This window comes from Heteronotia binoei, chromosome 3 (genome assembly GCF_032191835.1).
Source record: "Heteronotia binoei isolate CCM8104 ecotype False Entrance Well chromosome 3, APGP_CSIRO_Hbin_v1, whole genome shotgun sequence".
NCBI classification, from domain to species: domain Eukaryota; kingdom Metazoa; phylum Chordata; class Lepidosauria; order Squamata; family Gekkonidae; genus Heteronotia; species Heteronotia binoei.
In genome coordinates, this window is record NC_083225.1 from 175,071,997 (window position 1) to 175,096,252 (window position 24,256).

At 48.7% G+C, this 24,256-nt stretch overlaps 1 protein-coding gene across 1 annotated transcript; it reads right to left on the reverse strand.

Moving 5' to 3' along the window:
• Window positions 1-361: 361 nt before the first annotated feature.
• CEP57 (centrosomal protein 57) lies at window positions 362-24,042 on the reverse strand. Its single transcript, XM_060234920.1, has 11 exons — window positions 23,623-24,042; window positions 18,876-19,032; window positions 17,784-17,963; window positions 16,209-16,330; window positions 14,418-14,534; window positions 11,650-11,727; window positions 9,039-9,155; window positions 7,863-7,943; window positions 6,399-6,625; window positions 3,585-3,729; window positions 362-1,836 (listed from the first exon to the last, which is right to left on the reverse strand). Exons 1-11 carry the CDS (start codon window positions 23,650-23,652, stop codon window positions 1,627-1,629), a joined length of 1,464 nt encoding a protein of 487 aa, XP_060090903.1. The 5' UTR covers window positions 23,653-24,042; the 3' UTR covers window positions 362-1,626.
• Window positions 24,043-24,256: the final 214 nt, after the last annotated feature.

Consider the following 24,256-nt stretch of genomic DNA (forward strand, 5'->3'; position numbering starts at 1 on the left):
GGAGCGCAACTTTTTAAATCTCCCACTACCACAGAACTTAAAATGTTTGCTAGATCTCCTCTTCCACATTCTGTCTCCCAGCCTTGCATCTTGCCCCCTTTTCTGTGGAGCAAACAACAGAACTGCAGAGGGGCTGCAACTGTTTCATCTCTTGTTTTAGCAAGGGGCTACTGGTTAGTGCCAGAGCGGTGAAGCGCTAACTGCAGCCGTAAATAGCAAACGCTACACTTGACAGAGCAGTTTAAATCCTTCTTGCAGTCCCCATTTTCACATTTGTTAGGCAGATGTAGTCTGGGGGATTTCAAGCAGTTCTTGGAAAGAGGCATTCCAAGAGAGAAATGGGTTTTTCCATTTCACTTACTCAATTAGCAAGTTGCCTTTATTGGATTCCAATCAAACCTCGGAGAGAACACAGGCAATTCTGAGTCACTGGGACATTCCAATCATTGGAAACGCTTTACATTATTAATGTAATAAATAATATCCATGTGTGCGCACGTATAAAATCTTTTTAGTACCATTACAAACACCAGAGCTCCTTGCCCAGCGCATGGGAGTTTGCTAAAAACAAGCTGCCGGTACAAAAAAAACAGCATGATCTGAAGTGTCTTTAAAAACGCAGGACGCCTGCCTCCTTCTGCAGAGAGATTAAAATGAGGAAGAAAACTCGAAGCTGAGAACTTCCAAATGGCTATTCAAATTCCATTCTGAAATCACATTAGCGGGGACAAAAAGCTGAAGATTTCCTTGCTCTGTGCAAAAAACAAAACATAAAGCATCCATAAGCAGAGGTAACGAGTCCATGAGATGCAGCCGATAGTCAAAAGAGATGGCTAGCCTGAGTGCCTCACTGTGAAACTGGTGAGCTTCGAGATTGAAACTTCCTTCCAGGCTGCTGAGATGTGGACAAATGAAGCAGGGAAAACGTGCAAAATGTCCTCTCATGTTTTTAAAAGGGAAAGCAACGTGACAGTTGAGGTAGGAGACAGACTATAAAAAGAGCAGAAAAACTACCATGAAACCTTTCTTACCTGCGCAGTACACATACTTCCTGATCAAAAACACGGTGAGGCCAAAACCTTCAAAAACACTGTGCATGATTTGGAGGTACACCTCACAAACTGTGTGCCAGAGCTGACAAGGGCAATATGTGCAACCAACCAACCATTCACGCAGGTAACAGGATCTCTGTTGTACTGTCTTTGGTTCTCTTGTGGGGGCAAACAACCACCTCAGAGGAGAGCTGCCCCAAGCGAGCAATTAAATTAGCTGCCTGAGGCAGAGGAAGTAGGCCTCATTTGAGGGGTGGGGTGGGGGACAAAACCCAAAAAGGGGGGGAAATATGGATAACTGACGGAAAAGTAAAAGGGCTGGAAAGGTACTGAAGGAACAGAAGGCTCTTCTCATTTCCCTCTCCCCTGGTCCCAGTAGGATTAGGAGCTGTAATGCGATTGGGCCTCCAGGCGGAAAACTGCGGGGCTTTTCGTTTTACGAAGTGAGGCTTTGACGCTGTTTTTGTTTCAGGAAAGCCGGCTGGGCTGGAGCCAAAAAAAAAGAGAGAGGAAAAGAGAAAAGTGCAAAACAAAACAAAAAGGGAGGGGGGAGGAAATCACACAAGGAAACGCCTCAGTGGTCCCACTTGATGTCATTTTTCTGAAGGGAGGTCTGTATACTCTGCATTTCCCTCAGCAGCTGAAGGCTCTTCTTCCCCTTCTCCCCGGGTTTCGCTTTCAAGCTGACGCTTTTTGCCTTCACCAGGGCCGTTTTCTCTTCACTGCCGTTGCTTGGCTGAGAGTGACAGCGCTTGGGTTTGCTTTCTCGCCTGTGTTTCTCCAGCTATAGAGGAAACAGAGATGCAAACACTGGTCTCCAACAGCCATCTTTTGCTTTAGAAAGCTGCTATTCCTGCTCTTTCCTCCCAGTTCTAAAACCTACCACACGTATCCCAGTCCTCTTAGGAATTTCCTTCTTCCTAACTGAAGTACCTGCGCTCAAGACATTTTTGCTATTTATCATCATCATAACATCGAAAAGCAATCTGAGGGGCCCACGCCAATCACAAAAACAACAAAATTCAGGGGACTTTCACAACGTTTTCACAGCAGACTTTTTTACAGGGTGGTTTGCCACTGCCTCCCCCAGTCATCTACACTTTCCCCCCCAGCAAGCTGGGTGCTCATTTCACCGACCTCGGAAGGGTGGAAAGCTGAGTCAACCTGAACCAGCTTCCGCTGGGATCGAACTCAGGTCGTGAGCAGAGGGCTCCGACGGCAGTACTGCAGCTTTACCACTCTGCACCACGGTATCTACGTACTAAAGGACTTCCTGCGTCCCATCCAGACACGTCAACTAACCCAAAAGTGGAACCACAGAACAGGACTGAAAATGCCCGAGCATGCTTCAGGAGGCCTACAGCACTATGTTGAAGTGGGTTGGGAGAACTGGGCAGCTTAAACCCCTGAGTTCTTAGCAAATCTTGCCTCTGAGCATGAGGAAGACGTTTCCAAGTAAGCAATTCATCTTAATTCCATGCGTGCTCTCAGCTTGCTCATATACCCTTTTAGGGTGCTGTTTATGGATTCTTCTCTCGTTACATCACAAACTGGAGCAACCAAATTAAAAATCCCAGATGCAATGTGTCTGAAACCAGGTTTCAAGACCAGGGGTGTCAAAATGCAGCCCGGGGGCCGAATCAGGCCCCCAAGCAACTGGCTGTCATCTGGTTCCTTCTCCCTTTCTCTTGCTTCCTTCTGCATCACAGCCAGGCTTGCTCAATTGCACAGGAGCTACAGAGCAAAGTCACTATTTTCTCCATTACCTGAGGCTCCTCCCTTGGGGAGGGGAAGGGTGGAGAGAGAGTCTGCTTCGCCAGGCTCTCTCAATCACACAGCAGAGATACTGAGCCAAGCCCCTCTTCCTTCTATTGGCTGAGGCTCTTCCCCCTCCTGGTCCCCTGGGGAAAGAATGAAAGAGACAGCGCTTCCTTTGCCCAGTTCCCTGAATCCCTTGGGAGAGATGCAAAGAAAGCACCTTTAAGACCACCAAGTGCTAATGCTTTTACAGCATGTTTTATTTCAAGTATTTTTTAAAAAAAAAAATATTTGTGTTTGTGTTCTTTATAAAGCTTAGAATCTGAGAATCATAGAGTTGGAAGGGACCTCCAGGGTCATCTAGTCCAGGGTCATCTAAGAAACCCACAAATCCCTCCCCCTAAATTCACAGGATCTTCATTGCTGTCAGATGGCCATCCAGCCTCTGTTTAAAAACCTCCAAGGAAGGAGAGCCCACCACCTTATATCTCTGCTACCTGACATTACATTTTATGACACACGTGGTCCAGCCCGACAAGGTTTTATTTATGTTAAACCTAGCCCCCATAACAAATGAGTTCGACACCCCTGTTCTAGACGTCGTTACAGTTAAAATACGGAGGAAAGCAAATCACAGTCTTGAAAACTGTTTGTGAGCAAGGCTTCGGTACGAGCACACACACACACACACACACACACACACCAAGTCTTCTACAGGACAGGAAACATGTATAGCCTTTAAGACAAGGATAAGACTCCACAAGTGTAGCTCACCCGTGCCCGATGCCGCTGGATTTTAGAGATTTGTTCTGCCTTGGCCTCCATCCTTTTCACCAGCCCTTCCCGTTCCCGCTCCAGGTCTTCCCGCAGCTCATTCGACGGAGCCTCCTGGATGTGTTTTGCTAGCCGCTGGTGTTCACTGGCAGGCAATGGAAAGACCAGCTCATTAAGAATACCCCTAATATAGCTTATCAGGTTTAAATTCAAATTATTTTGGACGTTACCAAAACCTTAAACAGGGATGCCTTCTTGAGAGACAGAAGGGAGCAAGAAACAGGGCTGGGATTACACAGACACACTATGAGACTGTGCTACAGAAGGCAGACTATAGAATTAAAATTAAAGTTAAAAGATGGGAGGGGCCTAAAGAGATGGGAGGGGCCTAAAGGCCATCCAGTGCAACCCCCTGCACCCCATGCAGGATGACCTAGAACAAGGGTGGCCAAACTTGCTTAACATAAGAGCTACATAGAATAAAAGGCAGGTGTTTGGGAGCCGAGGGAGGGAAGGAAGGGAGAGAGAGAGAGAGAAAGTGGAGGGAGGGAGAGGTGGAAAGAAAGCAACTTTAACTTTAAATGCATTCTTCAAGCTGGCAGCTTGCTTGGCTTCGAGAAGTGATTTCATGAGACAAATGCTTTTTCCATGCTGGGCGATGGGGCTTCAAGAGCCACACAATCTGTGTGAAAGAGCCACGTGGCTCCCCAGCCAGTTTGGCCACCCCTGACCTAGAACATGGAATCATAGAGTTGGAAGGAATCCTCAGGGTCATTTAGTCCAACCCCCTGCCCAATGCAGGAAACTCACAAATACCAACCTTTACATTCACAGGATCCTCATTGCTGTCAGATGGCCATCTAGCCTCTGTTTATAAACCTCCAAGGAAGGACAGCCCACCACCTCCCAGGAAGCCGGTTCCACTGAGGAACCGCTCTAACAGTCAGGAAGTTCTTCCTAATTTTGAGGCGGAAACTCTTCTGATTTAATTTCAACACGCTGGTTCTGGTCCTGCCTTCCAGGGCCACAGAAAACAATTCTGCCATATCCTCTGACAAATAATTGTCCAAGATCTGTTTTAAAACCTCCAAGGAGGGTGAACCCTGAACATCCCTGGGCAACCAATTCCACCATTGAACTGCCCTTAACGTTTAAACATTTCCCTTAGTATCACGCCAACATCTCCCCCACCCATCCTTTAAACCTATCGTTACAAGTCATATCCTCAACCGAAACGGCACAATGGGTCCCCCTCCTCGCTCGGCCCAGGGTCCTTTGGTGGGCGGAAGCTCTCCAGCTTTTCAGACCAAGACAGGACTTTCCCTAATAATTGCTTGAGATGGAAAAATTCATTGTAGGCATGCTCCAGCAGCATTTCTTTTTTTAAACCTTTTGCATAAAAAGACTCGCATGACCATGACCTGCTTCTGAAAAGCCCATTTAAAGGCCAGAGTCTGCAGTGCAACCCGGGAAGAGGCTGTGCTGCTTACAGTTTGAGATGCACAAGCAGGAAGGTGCTTTGGGGCGCATGCATCCAGCCTTACAGATCTTTGGATCCTGGCCTCTGCGTATCACCTTGCAGAGCTGCTGTGTCACTACTGGAGATAACTTGCCTTTGATAAGGGAGGACATAAGCTGTTATTTACCAAAGCACCTTCAGTATTAACTGTGTAGGAATTAAAACGAACATAGAATTGATAAGCAAAGATTTAAAATCTGAAGAAGAAGAAGATATTGGATTTATATCCCGCCCTCTTCAGAGTCTCAGAGCGGCTCACAATCTCCTTTACCTTCCTCCCCCACAACAGACACCCTGTGAGGTGGGTGGGGCTGAGAGGGCTCTCACAGCAGCTGCCCTTTCAAGGACAACCCCTGCCAGAGCTGACCCATGGCTGACCCAAGGCCATGCCAGCAGGTGCAAGTGGAGGAGAGGGGAATCAAACCTGGTTCTCCCAGATAAGAGTCCGCACACTTAACCACTACACCAAACTGGCTCTGAAGGTGTAGGGGAAACAAATGGGAAGGGAAATAAGGAAAGGTCCCCTGTGCAAGCCCCAGTCGTTTCCGACTCTGGGGTGACTTTGCTTTCACAACGTTTTCATGGCAGACTTTTTACGGGGTGGTTTGCCATTGCCTTCCCCAGTCATCTACCCTTTCCCCCCAGCAAGCTGGGTACTCATTTTACCCACCTCGGAAGGATGGAAGGCTGAGTCAACCCCAAGCCAGCTACCTGAAAACCCAGCTTCCGCCAGGGATCGAACTCAGGTCATGAGCAGAGCTTAGGACTGCAGCTTTAACACTCTGCGCCACGGGGCTCTTAAACAAATGGGGCGGGGGGGGGGGGACACAAAATGAACAGAAAATTTTGGGAAAACTGAAATATGTGCAGTCTTATCCAGTTGCCTCCTGTCCCCAAAGCAGTCTGGATAAGGTTCTAGAGCCTGGGGAAGGGGCGGTGTCAGGAATCTCAGGACTTCTCTTTCCACAAAATTCAGGCCTGATTTAAACACTACGCTGCGGAAGCAAAAGCCCTTTCTTGTGGGATTGTGCACTCACTCAGCACCGTATCTGAACTAGGCTACTATCCGTGCAAAGCAGTGAAGTACGTCGCGCAGTTGCTCTGCACAGGGAACAGACCACTTTGAAAAAGACACTGTGCAGCGGCAAAACCACAGGAGAAAGAGCCTTTACTTCTCAGCATCCCATTTCAAATCAGGCCTCCGACCTGTCTACAAACCAGCAGACCCCAAATCGAACAAGAGAGCTGCCCACGAGAGTGGCGCCTGTACGTTTCGTGCCCAAGTCATGACTCACAAGCTCATCTGCCCGAGTTCATCCTGTAAGGTCAGCAGCACCTCTGAAAGGTCCCCCTGGGAGGCAGAAGAGGCGGACGACTCAGAGGACCTCCGGCCTCTGTTTGCGTGCTTGCTCAAGGGAACATCGCTCACCACACGGTCGTTGCAAAGGACTTTCGAGTGATGCTTCATGAGGTGCAGGACGTGCTGGACGTTGGCCACGACGGAGTGGCTGGGGCTGGTGGACTGAAAGAACCGCAGGCAACGGGTGAAGAAGATGGAGGCTTTGCAGGAAATTCTATATTATGCTACGCTACGAAGTTAACACTTTTTCCACTGGTGTGCATATATGAAACTGCATTGTACAGTCAGTACATTGGTTCACCTTGCCCGGTACTGGCTATTAAGACTGGAAGCAGTTCTCCACTGTCTCAGGTAGGGATCCAGCCCTGCCTCTCTAGGGAACTTTTGCAACAGGAGATGGATCGGATTGGACCTTCTGCAGACTGTATGATCTGACATGTCTATCGCCTCTTGCCTTCTACCAACGGCCATCCTAACTATTACAACCATATGCCCTTCTGTATGGCACATCTCGAGTTAGGGCAACCACAAGCCCTAACATTTTCGTCATCATAAACCTATCCTCTTTGTCTGATCCATGCATTCAGCTTAAAGTATGTGAAACTATAATGTGCAACTCAGATCAGCAGAGCGCTGTCTGAAATAGGGATGGGCACGAACCACGCTTTTGCGATTCAGTTTGTGGTTTGTGGCTGAACCATGAACCAAACCGGTTCATATACCCGGCTGTAAGCCATTTAAAGTTGAAACCCCAGTACTGCTTTTCATGGGGAGCAGAAAGCAGGAGTTTCCGAGCAGCTGAGCAATGGGGACTGCCACTCAGCTGTTCGGTTTAGTGGCTCCCAGTCACTTAACTTCCTGTTCCTCGTTGGTTTTTTGTGAAGAGGAGAAAGCCGGGGTAAATCCCTGCTTGCTGGTCTTCATAAACTGCCACAAGCTGCATAAAATCTCATGAAAGTTCATGGCTGTTCTTCAGTTCACGAACCTTCCTTCACAAACCACAGACTGGCCAAAATTCGAGACGAACTGCAATTCGCCAGCCAGCTTGTGCCTATCCGTGGTCTGGAACGACGTCCCTGTGGAAGACTTCCCCACTCCTTGCTTCAGTCTCCCAGCTGCCACCCCACCCCATACATACATTTTTAAAACAATAAATAACAGAGTGTGTCATTCAGTGCTCCTAGTAGAGGCAGGTTAAAAACAAAATGGCCAGGAACACAGAGAAACTGGACCCCATCGAGGTCCACGTGGTGCCACTGGGGAAACTCTCAAAAGCACATAGCAAAGGCAATGTCTTTATTTTTTGCCTCCAACAACCCCGGTACTCATGGGTGTAACACGGCTGATCCTCTGGGATTCTATTTAGCCGCTGCGTTTTTCAAACCTAAGGTTCCCTTACCTTTCCAGCTACAAACGGCACGTCGCCCAATCGCAGCCTGTAGTGGGGCTGGGAGTGGAAGTGGGTCACTGCAGAAGTGCTCTAAAGGAGAGAAGAGAAACTCTCACACTGAAAGATACTCCATCGATCCCTGCCGCTCCTAGACAAGAGATGGCTAATCCATCTCACGTGCAGATGCACATAGAGGCCTGCCTGTGTGTAAAGTTTTCTGAATCGGGCCGAGATTTAATTTAGTTTTATTCCACTGTTCTCAGGAAAAATGGGACCCAAAACAGCTTGAGAATCCAAAACCACAAAATGGCAACCTAAAATCTCTGGACAGCACGGAGACAAAGGCAGCCCCTTCTATTGCCACGTACACAGGAACACAAGAAGCTGCCTTTTATCAAGCCAGACTTGTGGTCCATCAACCTTAGTATTCCCTACTCTGGCTGGTAGTGGTTCCCCAGGGTCTCATCAGTCGCATTAGCTACCGCCTGATCCTTCTATATCAGGGGTGGCCAAACTGTGGCTCGGGAGCCCCATGTGGCTCTTTCACACATACTGTGTGGCTCTCAAAGCCCCCACCACCCCATCAGCCATCTTGGAGAAGGCATCTCTTTAAATGTCTTCTCCAAGCCAAGCCAGTCAGCAGTTTGGAGAATGTATTTAGAGTTAAAGTTGCTTTCTTTCCACCTCTCCCTCTCTCTCCCCTCCCCATCTATTTTCCTTCCTTCCTTCCTTTCTTCCTGCGGCTCTCAAACATTTGATGTTTATTCTGTGGTTCTTACGTTAAGCAAGTTTGGCCACCCCTGTTCTATATGAAGAGGATGGGGATCAAACCTGGGAACTTCTGCAAAGCAGGCGTTCTGACCCCTCACGTTCCAGCCAGAAGGTGGAAAAGCTCACCCAGCAGGCAGAACATTCTCCTTTGATGCACAACTGCACAGCACCAGGTAGCAGTTCCTTTTCAGGCCCGAGCAGCCAGGGGTGGAGCTGAACAGGCAGAAACTCCCATGTCCTCCTGCTCCAGCACCCTGCTTCCCAAGACCCCTGGCCCCAGGAACAACAAAGCAGGGTGTAAACGCAACAGCTAGCCACTGTTAGACTCTGCCATCTGTTAGAGAGGGTGGCCCCCAAACGCAAAGGTCCCCTCCGTCTCTGCACACACACCCCGTCTCTGCCCCTTTGCTCTACCTTGTCCAGTTGCTTTGCTTTCTTCTTCTTCATCTTTGGTTTCGAGGGCAGCAACGTTGGCACCTGCTGCGTCTTCGCTTGCAGCAACCTTCTGTTGTTCTCTAATCCGGTCTGCAACTACAGAGATAAGTCTGGAAGTTATTTCTTTAGTTAAAAGGAATGGAAGAAGCAGGGCTTTTTTAAAAAAAAAAAAAAATCAGGAACGCACAGGGATGCAGGGATGTGTGGTCTAATATGCAAATGAGTTCCTGCTGGGCTTTTGCTACAAAAAAAGCCCTGGGAAGAGTAATCTTGGGAGGGGGGGACCACCCAAGGACCCCAGTCCTTAGCTTCTTGGTTTTCCATCACAGCTGTGCATTTTATTCCCAGGCAAGTTTGGATAGGAGAAAATGGGGTTTCCACAGAGATTCTGAAAGACATCTGTCCAGCCGCTGCACAGAACCAGTCCAAAACATCCGCTTAGATCATAGAAAATCAGCTGAGAGGAGGGAGATATAGTTGACAAGCTGCAGGCAGTAGAACGAGGGTCAAGCACCCCTACCTCCTACTTCTTCCTTTCCAATTTGCATCCCCTCCCACCCCGCCAAATCCTCATTAACATCTGGGCTCCCAAATTCTAAGCCTGCCTCCCCCCAGTCAAATATTTTGCTTGGCCAGAATGATGCCAAAATCTCCTTAGAGGAGATTGCCTTCTACTGAGTCAGACCCTCGGCCCGTCAAAGTCAGTATTGTCTGCTCAACTGGCAGCAGCTCTCCAGGGTCTTAGGCTGAGGTCTTTCACATTCCCTACTGTCAGATCTTTTAACTGGAGGTGCGAGGGACTGAATGTGGGACCTTCTGCATGCCAAGAAGCTGCTCTACCACAGCTCTTCCCAAACAATTTAGACATACTCAGCATACTCAGCAACAGGTTACTCTCATTCCCACCATTTAAAAATAAACCCAACAGGAGCACAACACTGCTGTTACTTTAGATCAGGGGTGGCCAAACTTGCTTAACATAAGAGCCACATAAAATAAATGTCAGATGTCTGAGAGGGAGGGAGGCAGGGAGGTGGAGGTGTAAAGAAAGCAACTTTAACTTTAAACGCATTCTCCAAGCTGCCAGCTAGCTTGGCTTGGAGAAGTGATTTAAAAAGACAAATGCCTCCTCTTAGCTGGCCAACAGGGCAGTGGGAGCTTCAAGAGCCACACAATATGTGTGAAAGAGCCAAGTGTGGCTCCCGAGCTGCAGTTTGGCCACCCCTGCTTTAGATGGACGAACTGATTAGCTATACGAATAAAAGGATTTAAGACCATCTACTACAGGAGTCCTCAACACGGCACCCGTGGGAGCCTTTATGCCCGCCCACACCTTTACTGGTGCCCATCCAAGGTTTCCGACTGGCCACTGTAGATCCAATCGGCCGGGCAGATTAAAATAACATTATTTCAGTGGCAACTCTGCTCCCCAGTATTTGTGCTTCCCGAGTGTGTGTGGCTCCACCTTCCTTGGTAGCCATTTTTTGTTTGCTTGGTTCCACTTCCTGTGGCAGCCATTTTGAGGCTGCACTCGCCACATTGTGTCAGAATTTCAAAGGTCCCCTCAGGCTCAGAAAAGCTGGCACCCCCTGATCTATCGGAACAGAAGGAGAAGAGGAGTAACTTGAGTAAACTTACATCAAGTTTCTCCTTGATCTCCGGGAGCCGCACAATATATTCAAAAGAGCTGCACAGTTTGGCCAGCCCTGGCCTATATAACAAAAAAGACTGGGAATGTGTGGTTTTTTAAACCAGTTTCTTTTGTTTGCTATGCTCGAACCTGGCGCTGTGCTAAAAGTACGCTTGTAAATATTTTCATTTTAATACATTAAAGCTTTTGATACTGGGGGCGGTTCTCCGTAATACATAGCCTTCTACCGTCTTGGATACAAAGCCAGCCCCTGCCACTAGGTGACTGCCTAGAGTGCTGGTCTTCTTGGGGTACAGAATTGGGCAATCTCCCCATGTGACTCAGTGACATTATCAGCACAGGGGGCGGGGGGGGGAGTGCCAGAAATTAGCCTTGCCTAGGGTGCCAGACAGTCTAGGGCTGCCCCTGTTGGACACGCTATTTTAAAAGAAGCACCAGGGAGAAGACAGTCAGTCAGCAAGTGGCTATTCCTCCAGGGGCACACAAGGCAGTCATCTGTCCCCATGGCAACCAGGTCCTGGGCAGCAGGAGACACGGAGGCAAGGCCTCAGAACTTAGAAGGGGTCCTGATTCACCCAGGGAGAAGACAGTCAGTCAGCAAGTGGCTATTCCTCCAAGGGCACACAAGGCAGTCATCTGTCCCCATGGCAACCAGGTGCTGGGCAGCAGGAGACTCGGAGGCAAGGCCTCAGAACTTAGAAGGGGTCCTGATCCACCCAGTGGGGAATCCTTATGACAATCAGATGGTGGGCTACCCTGAGAATGAAAGAAAAGCCCCTCCAGGGAGTTGGGAACCCCTAGAAGAGCAGGGCAGGACAAGGCCTGCCGGCCAGCAAAGACACATTCTGCCACAGAAGGGCAGGAAGAGCACATGACCACCTCGTCCATCGCATCTCTCCTCAGGAGTTACTCCTTCTCCACCCCATCCTCAAGGTGTACCTCAGCTGCTTTCTCCTGCATCAGCTTCCTCGAGTGTTCTTCCTCTCGGAGCTTCTCCTCCAGTTCTTCCATCTTTTTCTGAACGAAGAAACAAAAGCGAAACGAGAGAAATGGCAAAATGCGGCTGGATTTGGGAGATCTGCACACATATCCCGAGTCAAACAACGGGTCTGTCAAGGTCAATGTTGCCCTACTCTGATGGGCAGCAGCTCTCCAGGATCTCAGGCAAGAGGTCTTTCGCACCTCCTGCTAGCTGAGCCTTTTAACCAGAGACTTCAGGGGTTGAACCTGGGTCTTTCCATATGCCAAGCAGATGTTCTACTACTGAGCTCCAACAATCACCAAGTAAAAATCCATGTGCAGGCTATGAAATTTACTGCAGGAGGGCAGGTCAGAGACAGGAGGCTTTGGCATGTGGTTCCGATTTTGTTATCAACTCTGTAAACTATACACACCACAGAATAAATTTGCAGAATTCTCAAGCAGACAGGCCACACCATTACAGATACAGGTGGGCAGATTTGCATTTTCACTGTCCTCCTCGCCCCGCCCCGCCCCCCATGGAAGAACATCCCACAAAAATAATATTTAGCATGTCAGGGAGAAAGATTACAGCCCAGTCTTTCAAACGCTGTGTGCTAGTTTTCTTACTTGAAAAGAACAGTCAGTCGGAGGGAGAACTTTGCCGAATGCAGGCTGAAGCGGTACTTCCCATTCTACCCTCCTCATTCGCTTTCATACGCAGCCCAGACCTTACACAATTATAAAGCCCTGCAAAGTTTAGGCAGGAAAGAGCAGGCTTCCAAACCATTATCTGTGGGTGGGCAGGGAACCACGTTTCAGTTTCTAAAAAGCCAAAATCCTGGTGATCTGCTATTTGGAAAATAGGAGCTTTAGACCTTCGGTTCTCTCTTCCCCACCAAAGTGGAGGTCAGCAAGATTTTACAGGTGTTAAGAAAAAGGGGGGGTGGGAATGCCTGCAAGCTTATACCCTACAAAAATACCCTCAGAAATAAAACGGCCTTAAGAAACCCCTGGGAAAAAACAATCATGCTAGGCAAAACTGAAGGCAGCAGGGAAGAGGAAGAAGAACCAACATGAGATGGATGTACTCAATCGAGGAAGCCACGATTTTTAAGACCTGAGCAAGTCTATTAACAACAGGATGCTTGGGAAGTAATGGTTTAGGTTTTTTAGATTTATATTCCGCCCTCCCTGCCGAAGCAGGCTCAGGTTATAGAGTTGCCATGTCAGAATAAATTCATAGGGTTGCCATAAGTCAGAATCAACGTGACAGGGCCTCACACACCCAAATACACACAACTCCTAAAAACTTCTAAAGATGGGCACCCCCCCCAACTCTATGATTTTGGCTTCACATACCTGACAAAGTGAGCTGTGCCTTACTAAAGCTCCTAATGCCGTTAGTCTTTCAGGCGCCCCTGGGATTGAGTTTTATTTGGCTACAACAGATCTCCTTGAAAGTCCTATGCGTCCTCAGGGAGCCACTTTCACAAGGTGGGGGATGCTACAGAGAAGGAATGGACTCAAGTAGATAGCATCTGAAGCAGGGGAATGACTAAACAGGGTGGCCGAACTGCAGCTCGGGAGCCACATGTGGCCCTTTCACACGTATTGCGTGGCTCTCAAAGCCCCCACTGGCCGGCTTGGATAATGGATTTAAAGTTGAAGTTGCTTTCCTTCCAGTTTGCCAGTTTGGTGTAGTGGTTAAGTGCGCGGACTCTTATCTGGGAGAACCGGGTTTGATTCCCCACTCCTCCACTTGCAGCTGCTGGCATGGCCTTGGGTCAGCCATAGCTCTCGTAGGAGTTGTCCTTGAAAGGGCAGCTTCTGTGAGAGCTCTCTCAGTCCCACCCACCTCACAGGGTGTCTGTTGTGGAGAAGGCAGGTAAAGGAGATTGTAAGACGCTCTGAGATTCTGAGTATAGAGCAGGGTATAAATCCAATATCATCATCTTCATCATCATCTTCTTCCTCCCCTTCTTCTCTTCCTTCTTCCTCCCACCCCCATCTATTTGCCTACCTGCCTGCCTTCCTTCAAACATATGACAATCATGTCTTGCGGCTCTCAAACATATGACGTTTATTCTATGTGGCTCTTACATTAATTAAGCAATTGGCCACCCCTGGACTAGAAGATGGCAGCCAGAAAGAACACGGGGATATCTGTGGAGAGATGTCCTCCATATGCATTGTATTAATCTATCCTCCCTTCATCCATCCCTCTTCTCTTGCCCAATGCAATCTGAGTCAGGTCTGTGTGCAAGCTTTTACGAACGGAGCAAAGCCAAACAAATTGTTGTGAAAGTCAAAACGGGCTCCGACCTCTGTGGAGGAAGGGCTCAAATGCAACAGAAAACCAACACAAGACAGAGAGAGGACTGCTGCTTATCAGATCTGTGGTTCTTGGCATCAGAAGGAGGGGCAATTCGCTTGCTCAGAGTAGAGAAGCCTCACAGAAATAACATGAGGTGGGGAATCATGCACGGTTGTGTAACACAAGAAATATACAGTGAAAAGCAGACTCCACATTCACCTGTGCCCTATAACTAAGCACTATTTTTGGTCCAGTTAGTTTTCCTGGTACCTGACTGAGTTTCTCGTCATGTAGGACTGGGTCTTTCGGTTCTAGACTCAACACAAGTCAGCAGAACAAATTCTTTCACCTTACTCAGCAGATCACATGGATTTTAGCTGATCAAATAAACTGCGTATGCATCAAAACAAATAACGTTGAAAGCGCCCACCTCCGCAAGAGACTGCATCGCCGTCAGCCTGGCGTATTCCTTCTCCAGCATATCCAGCCTCTCCAGCTTCGATTTCACGTTTGAATGATCGAGGACGTGCTCGTTTTCCAACGTGGCCTGGACGGAGAAAGGCAAAGGTCTTTATGGACCTGCTGCTACGAGGATAAGAAGAGTTTCATCTGTTAAATTTGAAACCGACTAGCCACCCAAAAGCCACTCAGTTGTCCCAACTCAACTCATGAGAGCCAGTTTGGTGTAGTGGTTAAGTGCGCAGACGCTTATCTGGAAGAACCAGGTTTGATTCCCCACTCCTCCACTTGCACCTGCTGGAATGCCCTTGGGTCAGCCATAGCCATTGCAGGAGTTGTCCTTGAAAGGGCAGCTGCTGTGAGAGCTCTCTCAGCCCCACCCACCTCACAGGATGTCTGTTGTGGTGGGGAGAAGATATACGAGACTGTAAGCCGCTCTGAGTCTCTGATTCAGAGAGAAGGGCGGGGTATAAATCTGCAATTCTTCTTCTTCTTCCGGAACCATGGGGGTTTCAAGGCAAGAGGTAAGCAGAGGTGATCTGTCATTCCTTTGCCTCTGCGCAGGAATCCTGGTCTTCCATCCAAGTACTAACCAAATGTAGATATATATAGATGGAAGGTATTGATGGAACTCTCTGTCTGGAGCACATGATGCTCTGTATTCTTGGTGCTTTGTGTGTGTGTGTGGGGGGGGACAATGGGAGGGCTTCTAGTGTCTTGGCTCCACTGATGGACCTTCTGATAGCACCTGATTATTTTGGCCTCTGTGTGACAGAGTGTTGGACTGGATGGACCACTGGCCTGATCCAATATGGCTTCTCTTATGATCTTAAGTTAACCATGGGTAACCTTGGTAAACTTAACCTTGGTCGGGTTAGAACGCATAAAAGGAAGTACTTTTTCACCCAAAGGGTGATTAACACATGGAATTCCACTGCCACAGGAGGTGGTGGCGGCTACAAGCATAGCAAGCTTCAAGAGGGGATTGGATCGACATATGGAGCAGAGGTCCATCAGTGGCTATTAGCCACAGCCTATTGTTGGAACTCTCTGTCCGAGGCGGTGATGCTCTGTATTCTTGGTACTTGGGGGGGGGCACAGTGGGAGGGCTTCTAGTGTCCTGGCCCCACTGGTGAACCTCCTGATGGCACCTGTTTTTGTTTGTTTGTTTTTGCCACTGTGTGACACAGGATGTTGGACTGGATGGGCCATTGGCCTGATCCAACATGGCTTCTCTTATGTTCTTAACCTTGCTTAGCTTCCAAGCTCTGGAGAGACTGGGCTAGTCAGGATGCTACAAGGCACTCAAAGCGGTACAAACTCTAAAACCAAACTCAGGCATTTCTACAGATGTTATGCGGGAGAAAAATCCAGCATCTTCTAAAGCAGCACAAGACTAAATAAACAGCAAGACGTAAACTGCACCATCCCGACTTCAAACCAATTCAAAGTCCTGCTGGAACACAGGCATTTTCTATTCAACCTTCACGGCTTGCAAGGACAGTGTGCCAACCTCATTTCCAGCGGGGAAGAGTTCCACCAACCACCAAAAAACCTCTCCCATATGCCCCAGCCAGTCTAACTTCAGTTAAGGTCGGTTCCCACTGGAGAGCCCCAAGTCTGGATCGCAGAACCTGGGACAGGCTGATGCAACAGGAGGTCCTTCTTGGACACTATGAAAGCTAAACTCAAAACCAAATTCGCTGGTGAAGCATTTTTTTTTTTAAAGCAGTCGAGCACGTTGCGGCCAGGTGAGCCGTACCTGTTTTCTCAAGACGCTCGTCTTCTCGAGTTCCGCGTGTTCTATCATTCGCCTCATGTATTCTAGCTGTTTCTCTAGCAGTCTGCAGCGAGTTTCAGCACCGGTCAGCTGAGCAGCCAACTCTGGAGACAGGGCAAGGAGAGGAGGGTATTTACCATCCCCAAGAATTTCCAACAGCACCCAAAAGCACCCTCCTCTCTACATGGAAACAGTTCGAGGAAGGTGAACGTCCCTCGCAAACAGGTTTTTTTGCAGAAAAAAACCAGCTGGAACTCGTTTGCATATTAGGCCATGCCCCCCAACATCCCCATTATTGCACATGGGGCTTTTCTGTAGAAAAAGCCCAACAAGAACTCATTTGTATATTAGGCCACACCCCCTGCCACCAAGCCAGCCGGAACTGTGTTCCTGCTCAAACAAAAGCCCTGCTCCTGAAAATCCAACACAGGCCATGGGACCTACTGGACTTATTGCAATCGCTTACCAAGAACTTAGGGACCGGACTCCTCTAATCCAGAAGGGCCCAGATGAGAAAAGACAAGGCTTGAAGGGGCAACCAACTGAAGCTGGGAACGCATCAAGGGCTGTTGTGCAGACATACAGCAGAAAAGATCAGACTGCGTAATGCCCGATGCCAAGATATTTAAGCCTGGCGTTGAGCAACTGCAGATACGTTAAGCGAGAGGCCCGACAAGAAGCACCACCCTCGACTACTTCACGGAGAGGCCTGGCAGCAAGAACAATTGGGTACCACGGTTACAGGGCAGCTTCTGGAACTGCCCTCTGCATTCTAATTCTGCTTGAGTCTACCCAGGCTTAAGTAAGGGAGTTGCTGATTCCGGGCAGAACTCTGGTTGCTTATCTGATCTGACGATCTGTTTTCAGATGGAGTTCCAAGGAATTTGAGGATTCATCAGAAACTAAGCGGAGGAGAGCAGCAACGGTGGACAAGCTGACCGCAAAATCAGCTTTCCCGTCATTACAGTTCTTTCCCTATGTGTGGCCAAACTTACTTAACATAAGAGCCACATAGAATAAACATCAGATGCTTGAGAGCTGCAAGAAAATGAATGTCAGATGTTTGAGAGACAGAAGGGAGGGAGGAAGGAAGGAAGGAAGGCAAACAGAGAGGGAGAGGTGGGAAGAAAGCAACTTTAATGTGACATGCATTCTCCAAGCCACTGGCTGGCTTGAATTGGAGAACAAACAAATGCCTTCTTCAAACCAGCCAACGGTGGCAGGAGCTTCAAGAGCCACACAGTATGTATGAAAGAGCCACATGTGGCTCCCCAGCCACAGTTTGGCCACCCCTCCGCTATGACATCCAACTGTGAGTGCCAAGGCTGTTCTGGGGGGGCGTGCCCAAGATCACATGATGAGACAGTGAGAGGGCCAGTCATTTTCTCTCATACTCTATCCTACCTCACAGGATTGCTGCTGCAAGGATAAAATGGAAAAGGAATATGGTGTTGTAAGACGCTTTAGGTCCTCACCAGGGAGAAAAGCGGAATATAAATTTTCTTTAAAGAAACCAAACAAAAATGTTGGTCAGCAAAGGGAGCGAAGTGCAAGTACCTTCATTTTTCTTGGCCACCTCCAGCTTTGAATGCTCCCTCTCCAGCAGCTGTTCGTTCAGCACCTTCTTGTAATCCGAGGTTTCCTTCGTCAGGCTTTTCACGTTCTCCTCAGCTTGAATCCGTTCCAGCTCCAGCCGCCGTATCTTCTCCTGGAGGTTCTTCAGAGCAGAGAATATCGCTAACAACGGGAGAAGTCAGATATAATTAAACCTGTCTGCCAACAAGCAAGCCAACACAAAACTAACCAAGCCCTGTTTGCTGTCCCCCTAAGGCAAGTGGTGATCCACTGTATGAAGCAGGACGCTGGACTAGATAGACCACTGGATTCCTCCCCGTAGAGTTCCCTGCCCAGATAACTCAGACACGGGGTCCAATAGGTGGCTGGCTAATGTAGTCCTCTTTAGAAGAGATTTTTTTTTTTAATGGTCATAGGCCACTTTTATGCTCTTATGGATCTGTATGTGCATTCCTGTTTGAACAAGTCATTTTTTTAATTATTGCATTTTAACAGTTAGTCACCATCCAGGGCATCATCAGTAATATATAAAAGCCTTACCGTGGTGGCAAATCTGAGGGTTTTCATTGGCTGGATGTGGGCTACTGCCTAGTCCTTTTATCTGGAGATGCTGGAAATTGAATCTGGGACCCTCTGCATGCCCAGAAGAAACTCTGTTACTGAGCCACCCCCCCCCCTCCTTTTAAAGACTTCGAAGGAGCACTGCTTAAAAACTAACCATCCCAAAGACCCAGCATTGCAGAATTATTTTTCTTGACCTTGGACATTTCGGGAGAGAAGCGAGGATAATGAAAAAGGGGGGGGGGGGAATTACAACAAAAGCAAACAAACAAACAAAAAGGAACTCCACAATCACAATGTTTCTGAAACTGCTACATTAAAATTCCATTTTTTAGATTGTTTCTTTTTTTCCAGATCAGCCAATAGATCTTATAAAGAAAGGGGAAGGAACCGTGACCCAAATGGCAATCTCACGTTGATTTGGGACTGCGAACCTTCCCGACTGATATGCAAAACCACCTCCTATTCCCAACGCAATTTAGATGCCGCATTCCCTCCAGGTGGAAACATTACCTCTGCTGTTACTCTCCGGATATGCGATCACTGGCTTGGTAGGGGACCGCCGCACGTCACTGTTCAGGAAAGGCTTGTGCCGAGGGTACTCTGCAAACGAGGCCGCTGAAAGTCCATCTGTGAACGATCCCGATCTGTGACTTCTACGAAGAGCACCCTGCATGAGAGAGAAAAATTATTTCGCAGGGGGGCACAGGGAAAATTTTTCACCCCTCTTCTTTGGGGCATCTGGTAAACAGGAAGAAGAAAGACTTGCTATTTGGGGGGGATCGTAGAGGCGGCTGCTGAAGAAACAAGAAGGCATAAAGGAGGAACTGTTGGGCAAACAGACCTAAGGAGCACCAACAGAGGCACAAAACAGCATGATATCTGATGGCCACGTGATTAAGAAGAAGATATTGGATTTATATCCCGCCCTCCACTCCAAAGAGTCTCAGAGCGGCTCACAATCTCCTTTATCTCCCTCCCCCACAACAGACACCCTGTGAGGTGGGTGGGGCTGGAGAGGGCTCTCACAGCAGCTGCCCTTTCAAGGACAACCTCTGCCAGAGCTATGGCTGACCCAAGGCCATGCCAGCAGGTGCAAGTGGAGGAGTGGGGAATCAAACCCCGCACCTCTTCCGGGAGCTGGTTCCATAGGTGTGGAGCTACAATAGAGAAGGCCCGTGTGTGGGTGTTCTGCAGTTTCGCCTCCTTTGGCCCGGGGATAGCCAGCTTGTTCTTCCCCGCTGACCTCAGTGCTCTCTGGGGCTCGTATGGGGAAAGACAGTCCTTCAGGTAGGCAGGTCCTCGACCATATAGGGCTTTAAAGGTAGTAACCAGCACTTTGTAGCGAACCCGGTATGTAATTGGCAGCCAGTGCAGTCCACGCAGCCCCGGCTGTATGTGCTCCCACTTCGGAAGTCCTAATAACAGCCTAGCCACCGCGTTCTGCACCAGCTGCAGCTTCCGGGTTCGGCAGAGGCAGCCCCATGTAGAGGGCATTACAGTAGTCCAATCTTGAGGTGACCGTCGCATGAATCACGGTTGCTAGGTCCCGACGCTCTAGGAAAGGGGCCAACTGCCTTGCCCGCTTCAGATGAAAAAATGCCGACTTGGCAGTGGCTGCTATCTAGGCCTCCATTGATAATGAAGGCTCCAGTAGAACTCCCAGGCTCTTGACTCGGTGCGCCGCTTTCAGTGGCACACCGTCAAAAACCGGGAGAGGTATTTCCCTCCCCAGAGCGCCGCAGCCCACGCAAAGGACCTCTGTCTTCGTCAGGTTCAGCTTCAACCCACTCAGCCTGAGCCAAGTTGCCACGGCCTGTAATGGCGTGGAGCCAGCCTCACACGAGGGTGCAGAGGACGTCGAGCTGCGATCTCATTGATAGCCCTGGATAGCGGGTTGGGAATGAAGCCCTTCCAACCTGGCAAGAACTTGTGAATCAGCCAGCCTAGGAGACCTCAATTTCTTTGAACTGGTGATGGCAGAAAGTGCTGTCAAATCATGGAAGACTTATGGCAACCCTGTGGGGTTTTCAAGGCAGGAGACGTTCAGGGTAGCCTGACTCTTGTGTCACAACCAGGGGTGGAATTCTAGCAGCAGCTCCTTTGCATATTAGGCCACATACCCCTGATGTAGCCAGTCCTCCAAGAGCTTACAGCAGGCTCTGCAATAACAGCCCTGTAAGCTCTTGGAGGACTGGCTACATCAGGGGGGTGTGGCCTAATATGCAAAGGAGCCCCACCCCTGGCTGCCACAATACAGCCTTCTCTCATGCTAGACTCTTGCCTGCCTCCCACTCATGCCTTGCAAATAGCTGTATAGCAGGGGTGGCCAAACTGCACCTCGGGAGCCACAGGTGGGTTCTCCAGATTGGAGTCCACTGCTCTTAACCACCACACCATGCTGGGGGTGCTTTTCTGAGCAAGACTTGAAAACACACTACTTAGAAACCATGCTTAAGAGTCAAAAGGAGTCTCGTAACACCTTGTTTTAGGATCTGGGAGACCTGTGTTCGAAACCCCGAACAGCCAGGGAAGCTTGCTGAGTGATCCTGGGGGCAGTCGGACTCTCAGACTAGTCTCCCTCCTTCTTGTGAGGATAAAACGGATCAGAGAAGAACGATACAAGCTGTTTTTGATTCCTAGTGGGGAAGACAGCAGAGTATAAATAAAGTACGGTAAATGAATAAAAAAAATAGCCTTTAATGAGGAGGCCCCCTTATATCACTGCTCCAACAGCTTGTTACCTCCTTCTCTGGAATTTGGCATCATGCCTGAGGTATGAATTTGGCATTCATGCTTGAAGTTTAGGGGAGGGACAGTGGCTCAGTTGTAGGGCATCTGCTTGGTAAGCAGAAGGTCCCAGGTTCAATCCTCAGCATCTCCAATTAAAAAGGGTCCAGACAAGAAGGCATGAAAAATCTCCGCTTGAGACCCTGGACAGCGGCTGCCAGTCTGAGTAGACAATACTGACTTCGATGGACCGAGGGTCTGATTCAGTATAAGGCAGCTTCAGATGTTCATATGTTTCAGAATGGTTCTCTCCAGGACAAGAAACATCTCTAATTCTACCAAACCCCACAGCACTGACAAACAAAAGCCTACATCTCAAAACTGGTTTCAGACAAGTGCCCATCTTATGTCAGTTGTCACAGATTTCAAAAGGGGGCGGGGACAAGCAAGTGCTCATTTCAATGCAGACACATATTCACATTGTTTGCAGTCTATGAGATACATTGATGGGCAATCCAATACTTTATCTGCTTAAAGGGTATAAGGCGAGGGGTGGCCAAACTAGCTTAGTGTAAGAGACACATAGAATAAATGTCAGATGTTTGAGAGCCACAAAGTATTCATGTCAGATGTTTGAGAGTCACAAGACAAGGAGGGAGGGAGAGGTGGAAAGAAAGCAACTTTAACTTTAAATGCATTCTCCAAGTCACCGGTTGGTTTGGCTTAGAGAAGTGATTTAAGAAACCAATACTTTTCCAAGCCAGCCGATGGGGCAGCAGGGGGTTCAAAAGCCTCATGCGGCTTCTGAGCCACAGTTTGGCCACCCCTAATCTAGGATCTCCAAGGAAAACTAACACAACAAACAGAAGAAAGACTGCTTGCTACAGATAAAAGGTATCACCAGTTGAGCTACAAAACGCATTTCAATGCCACCTTGGGATAAGTGATCTCTTTCAGGGTTTCTGGAGAAATTAAGCGGGGTTAACTCCATGCATGCTGGGTGAAAAGCAAGCAAAAGGGTAGGTCACAAATGCAGTAATGGTAGCATTTCAGTGTGTAATCAGTTACGGATTCCATTAAAACCTTTGTTTTCAATGCAGTTCATCTACCTTTAATCTATTTATTTGTTGCATTTTATCCTAGCCTTCATTAAAGGAGCTCCAGGCAATAAACATATTTCTTCTCTTCCAATTTACCCTCACAACACAGTGAAGTAGGTTAGGAAAGAATGACTGCCCCAAGGTCATCTCATGAGTTTCATGGCAAGTTGAAATGTGACTCCAGGGTCTCTGCTACTCCAGATTCATGGAGAAAAGGTCCAACAGTGGCTACTAGCCACAAACAAAGGCAAAAATTCTCTGAAACCCAGGGGACAACATCAGCAAAATGCCTTGGCCTGCCTACTCTGTTGGCCCTCCAGCGCAACTGCTTGGGTGCTGTGCAAAACAGTACACTAGACTAGATGGACCACTGGCCCAATCCTACAGGGCTCTTCTTATATGTCCTTATAGCAAGCTAATGATAGTCTGACTCAGATGAAAGCATCTTCAGATCTCATGACAATGCAGAGGCTGTGTTTACAGAGTAAACAGGTAATTGCGTGCCCAAATGAGCTTACACAACATCAAAGCAAAGGGGGTGGGGGTGGGTTTCAGGCTTTTGCTTCGGTGCAGCAAGACTCTGGACCATATCCCCAATTTGCTACAAAATGTAGAACACACCAGCCTCGTTGTTTCATGGTGAGCATTCACTCTCAGCCTCGAAGCAGCTGACTTTACTGTTCTCACATTGTGAGACTCACAACAGAGTGCCAGTTTGGTGTGGTATTTAAGTGTGCGGACTCTTATCTGGGAGAACCTGGTTTGATTCCCCACTCCTCCACTTGAAGCTGATGGAATGGCCTTGGGTTAGCTATAGCTATCACAAGAGCTGTCCTTGAAAGCTCTCTCAGCCCCACCCACCTCACAGGGTGTTTGTTGTGTGGGGGAAGGAAGGTAAAGGAGATTGTGACTGCTCTGAGACTCTAAAGGCACATTCACACTAAGACAGTTTGTAAGTGGATTTTTCCATTTAACAGAGTAAAATCTAATAGCAAATTGCATTAAAATTGATTGGTTTGTGTGAACGCATTCTAATATTCAGAATATAGGGCGGGATATAAATCCAATATCATCATCATCTTCTTCTACAGTCGATGTTAATGCAAAAAGTTGTTAAAGGAATTTAATCGTTCGCCTCTCGGCCTAGACTACCTCGCAGGGTTGTTGTTCTGAAGGAGACAGGTTCTCCCCTTTTCTCTTCTCACATTGTGAAGCTCACAACAACCTTGTGAGGAAGGCCAAGATAAAGCAAACAGAGTTCGTTGCGGAGTCACCTTGAAAGAGCGTACCTCCGAGCATGTGAAGAGTGCTTTCCACCCCCTCTCCACTGCGCAGCCCTCCCAAGCCCACGCCGGGAGAAGGCAACCTAGTCAAGACCCCCCCCCCCTCTTGGGCACCAAGCAGCGCCCCAGCCTCTTCCATTCGCTCACCGGAGGTTGCAGATCCCCAGCCACCGCCATGCCGTCAGAAGGCCGCCACAATGGGTGCCTGTCCCTTTAAGGACAGACGCACCCCAGAAGCAGCTGCTCCCACCTCCGCCTTCAACTGTCCCACAAGCGCCGCCGTTGCGGTAGCTTTAAGAGTGACATAGCAACCAGCCAACCAGATAGCAATGCTCCGCCCTCTTAAGGCAAACGCACGTCACAGTCAGGGGGTGGGATTGACGCGAAAAAAAGCCAATGAGAGCACAAGTTGGCCTTCTGTTGTCCTGGATTCGGCTCTCTCCCCTTTGAGCGGGCGAATCAAGGCTACGACGCGATTGGTTTTGTTATGTGTGGGGTGAAAAGATCAGAGGCAAGCGGCCTTCCCTTCTGCGCAGCCCAGCGACGAAAAAGCGACAGAAGAGGAAGGCGGGTAGAAGCGACTGGAGCCAATGAAATACAAAAAGAGAAGGGCTCGGGGCTGGGCCAATGAGAGGAGAGGGAGGCGGAGCGAGACGAGTCCTGGTTTTCCTATTGGCTTGACGCGCCCTTCCGCGGGCCGCTATTGGCCGAGCGAGGTTTGAAGGCGGCCTTGCCGCGCGGCAATGATTGGCCGAGGCCGCGAGGCTCGCGCTGCGTCCGT

Coding starts and splice junctions, on each gene's coding strand:
- CEP57 (XM_060234920.1), bottom strand. CDS start 23,652: ATGGCGGTGGCTGGGGATCTGCAACCTCCG. Junction 6,626..7,862: donor TGCCGTTTGTAGCTGGAAAG/GTAAGGGAACCT, acceptor CGGTTCTTTCAG/TCCACCAGCCCCAGCCACTC. Junction 1,837..3,584: donor TCCAGCGGCATCGGGCACGG/GTGAGCTACACT, acceptor TTTCCTCTATAG/CTGGAGAAACACAGGCGAGA.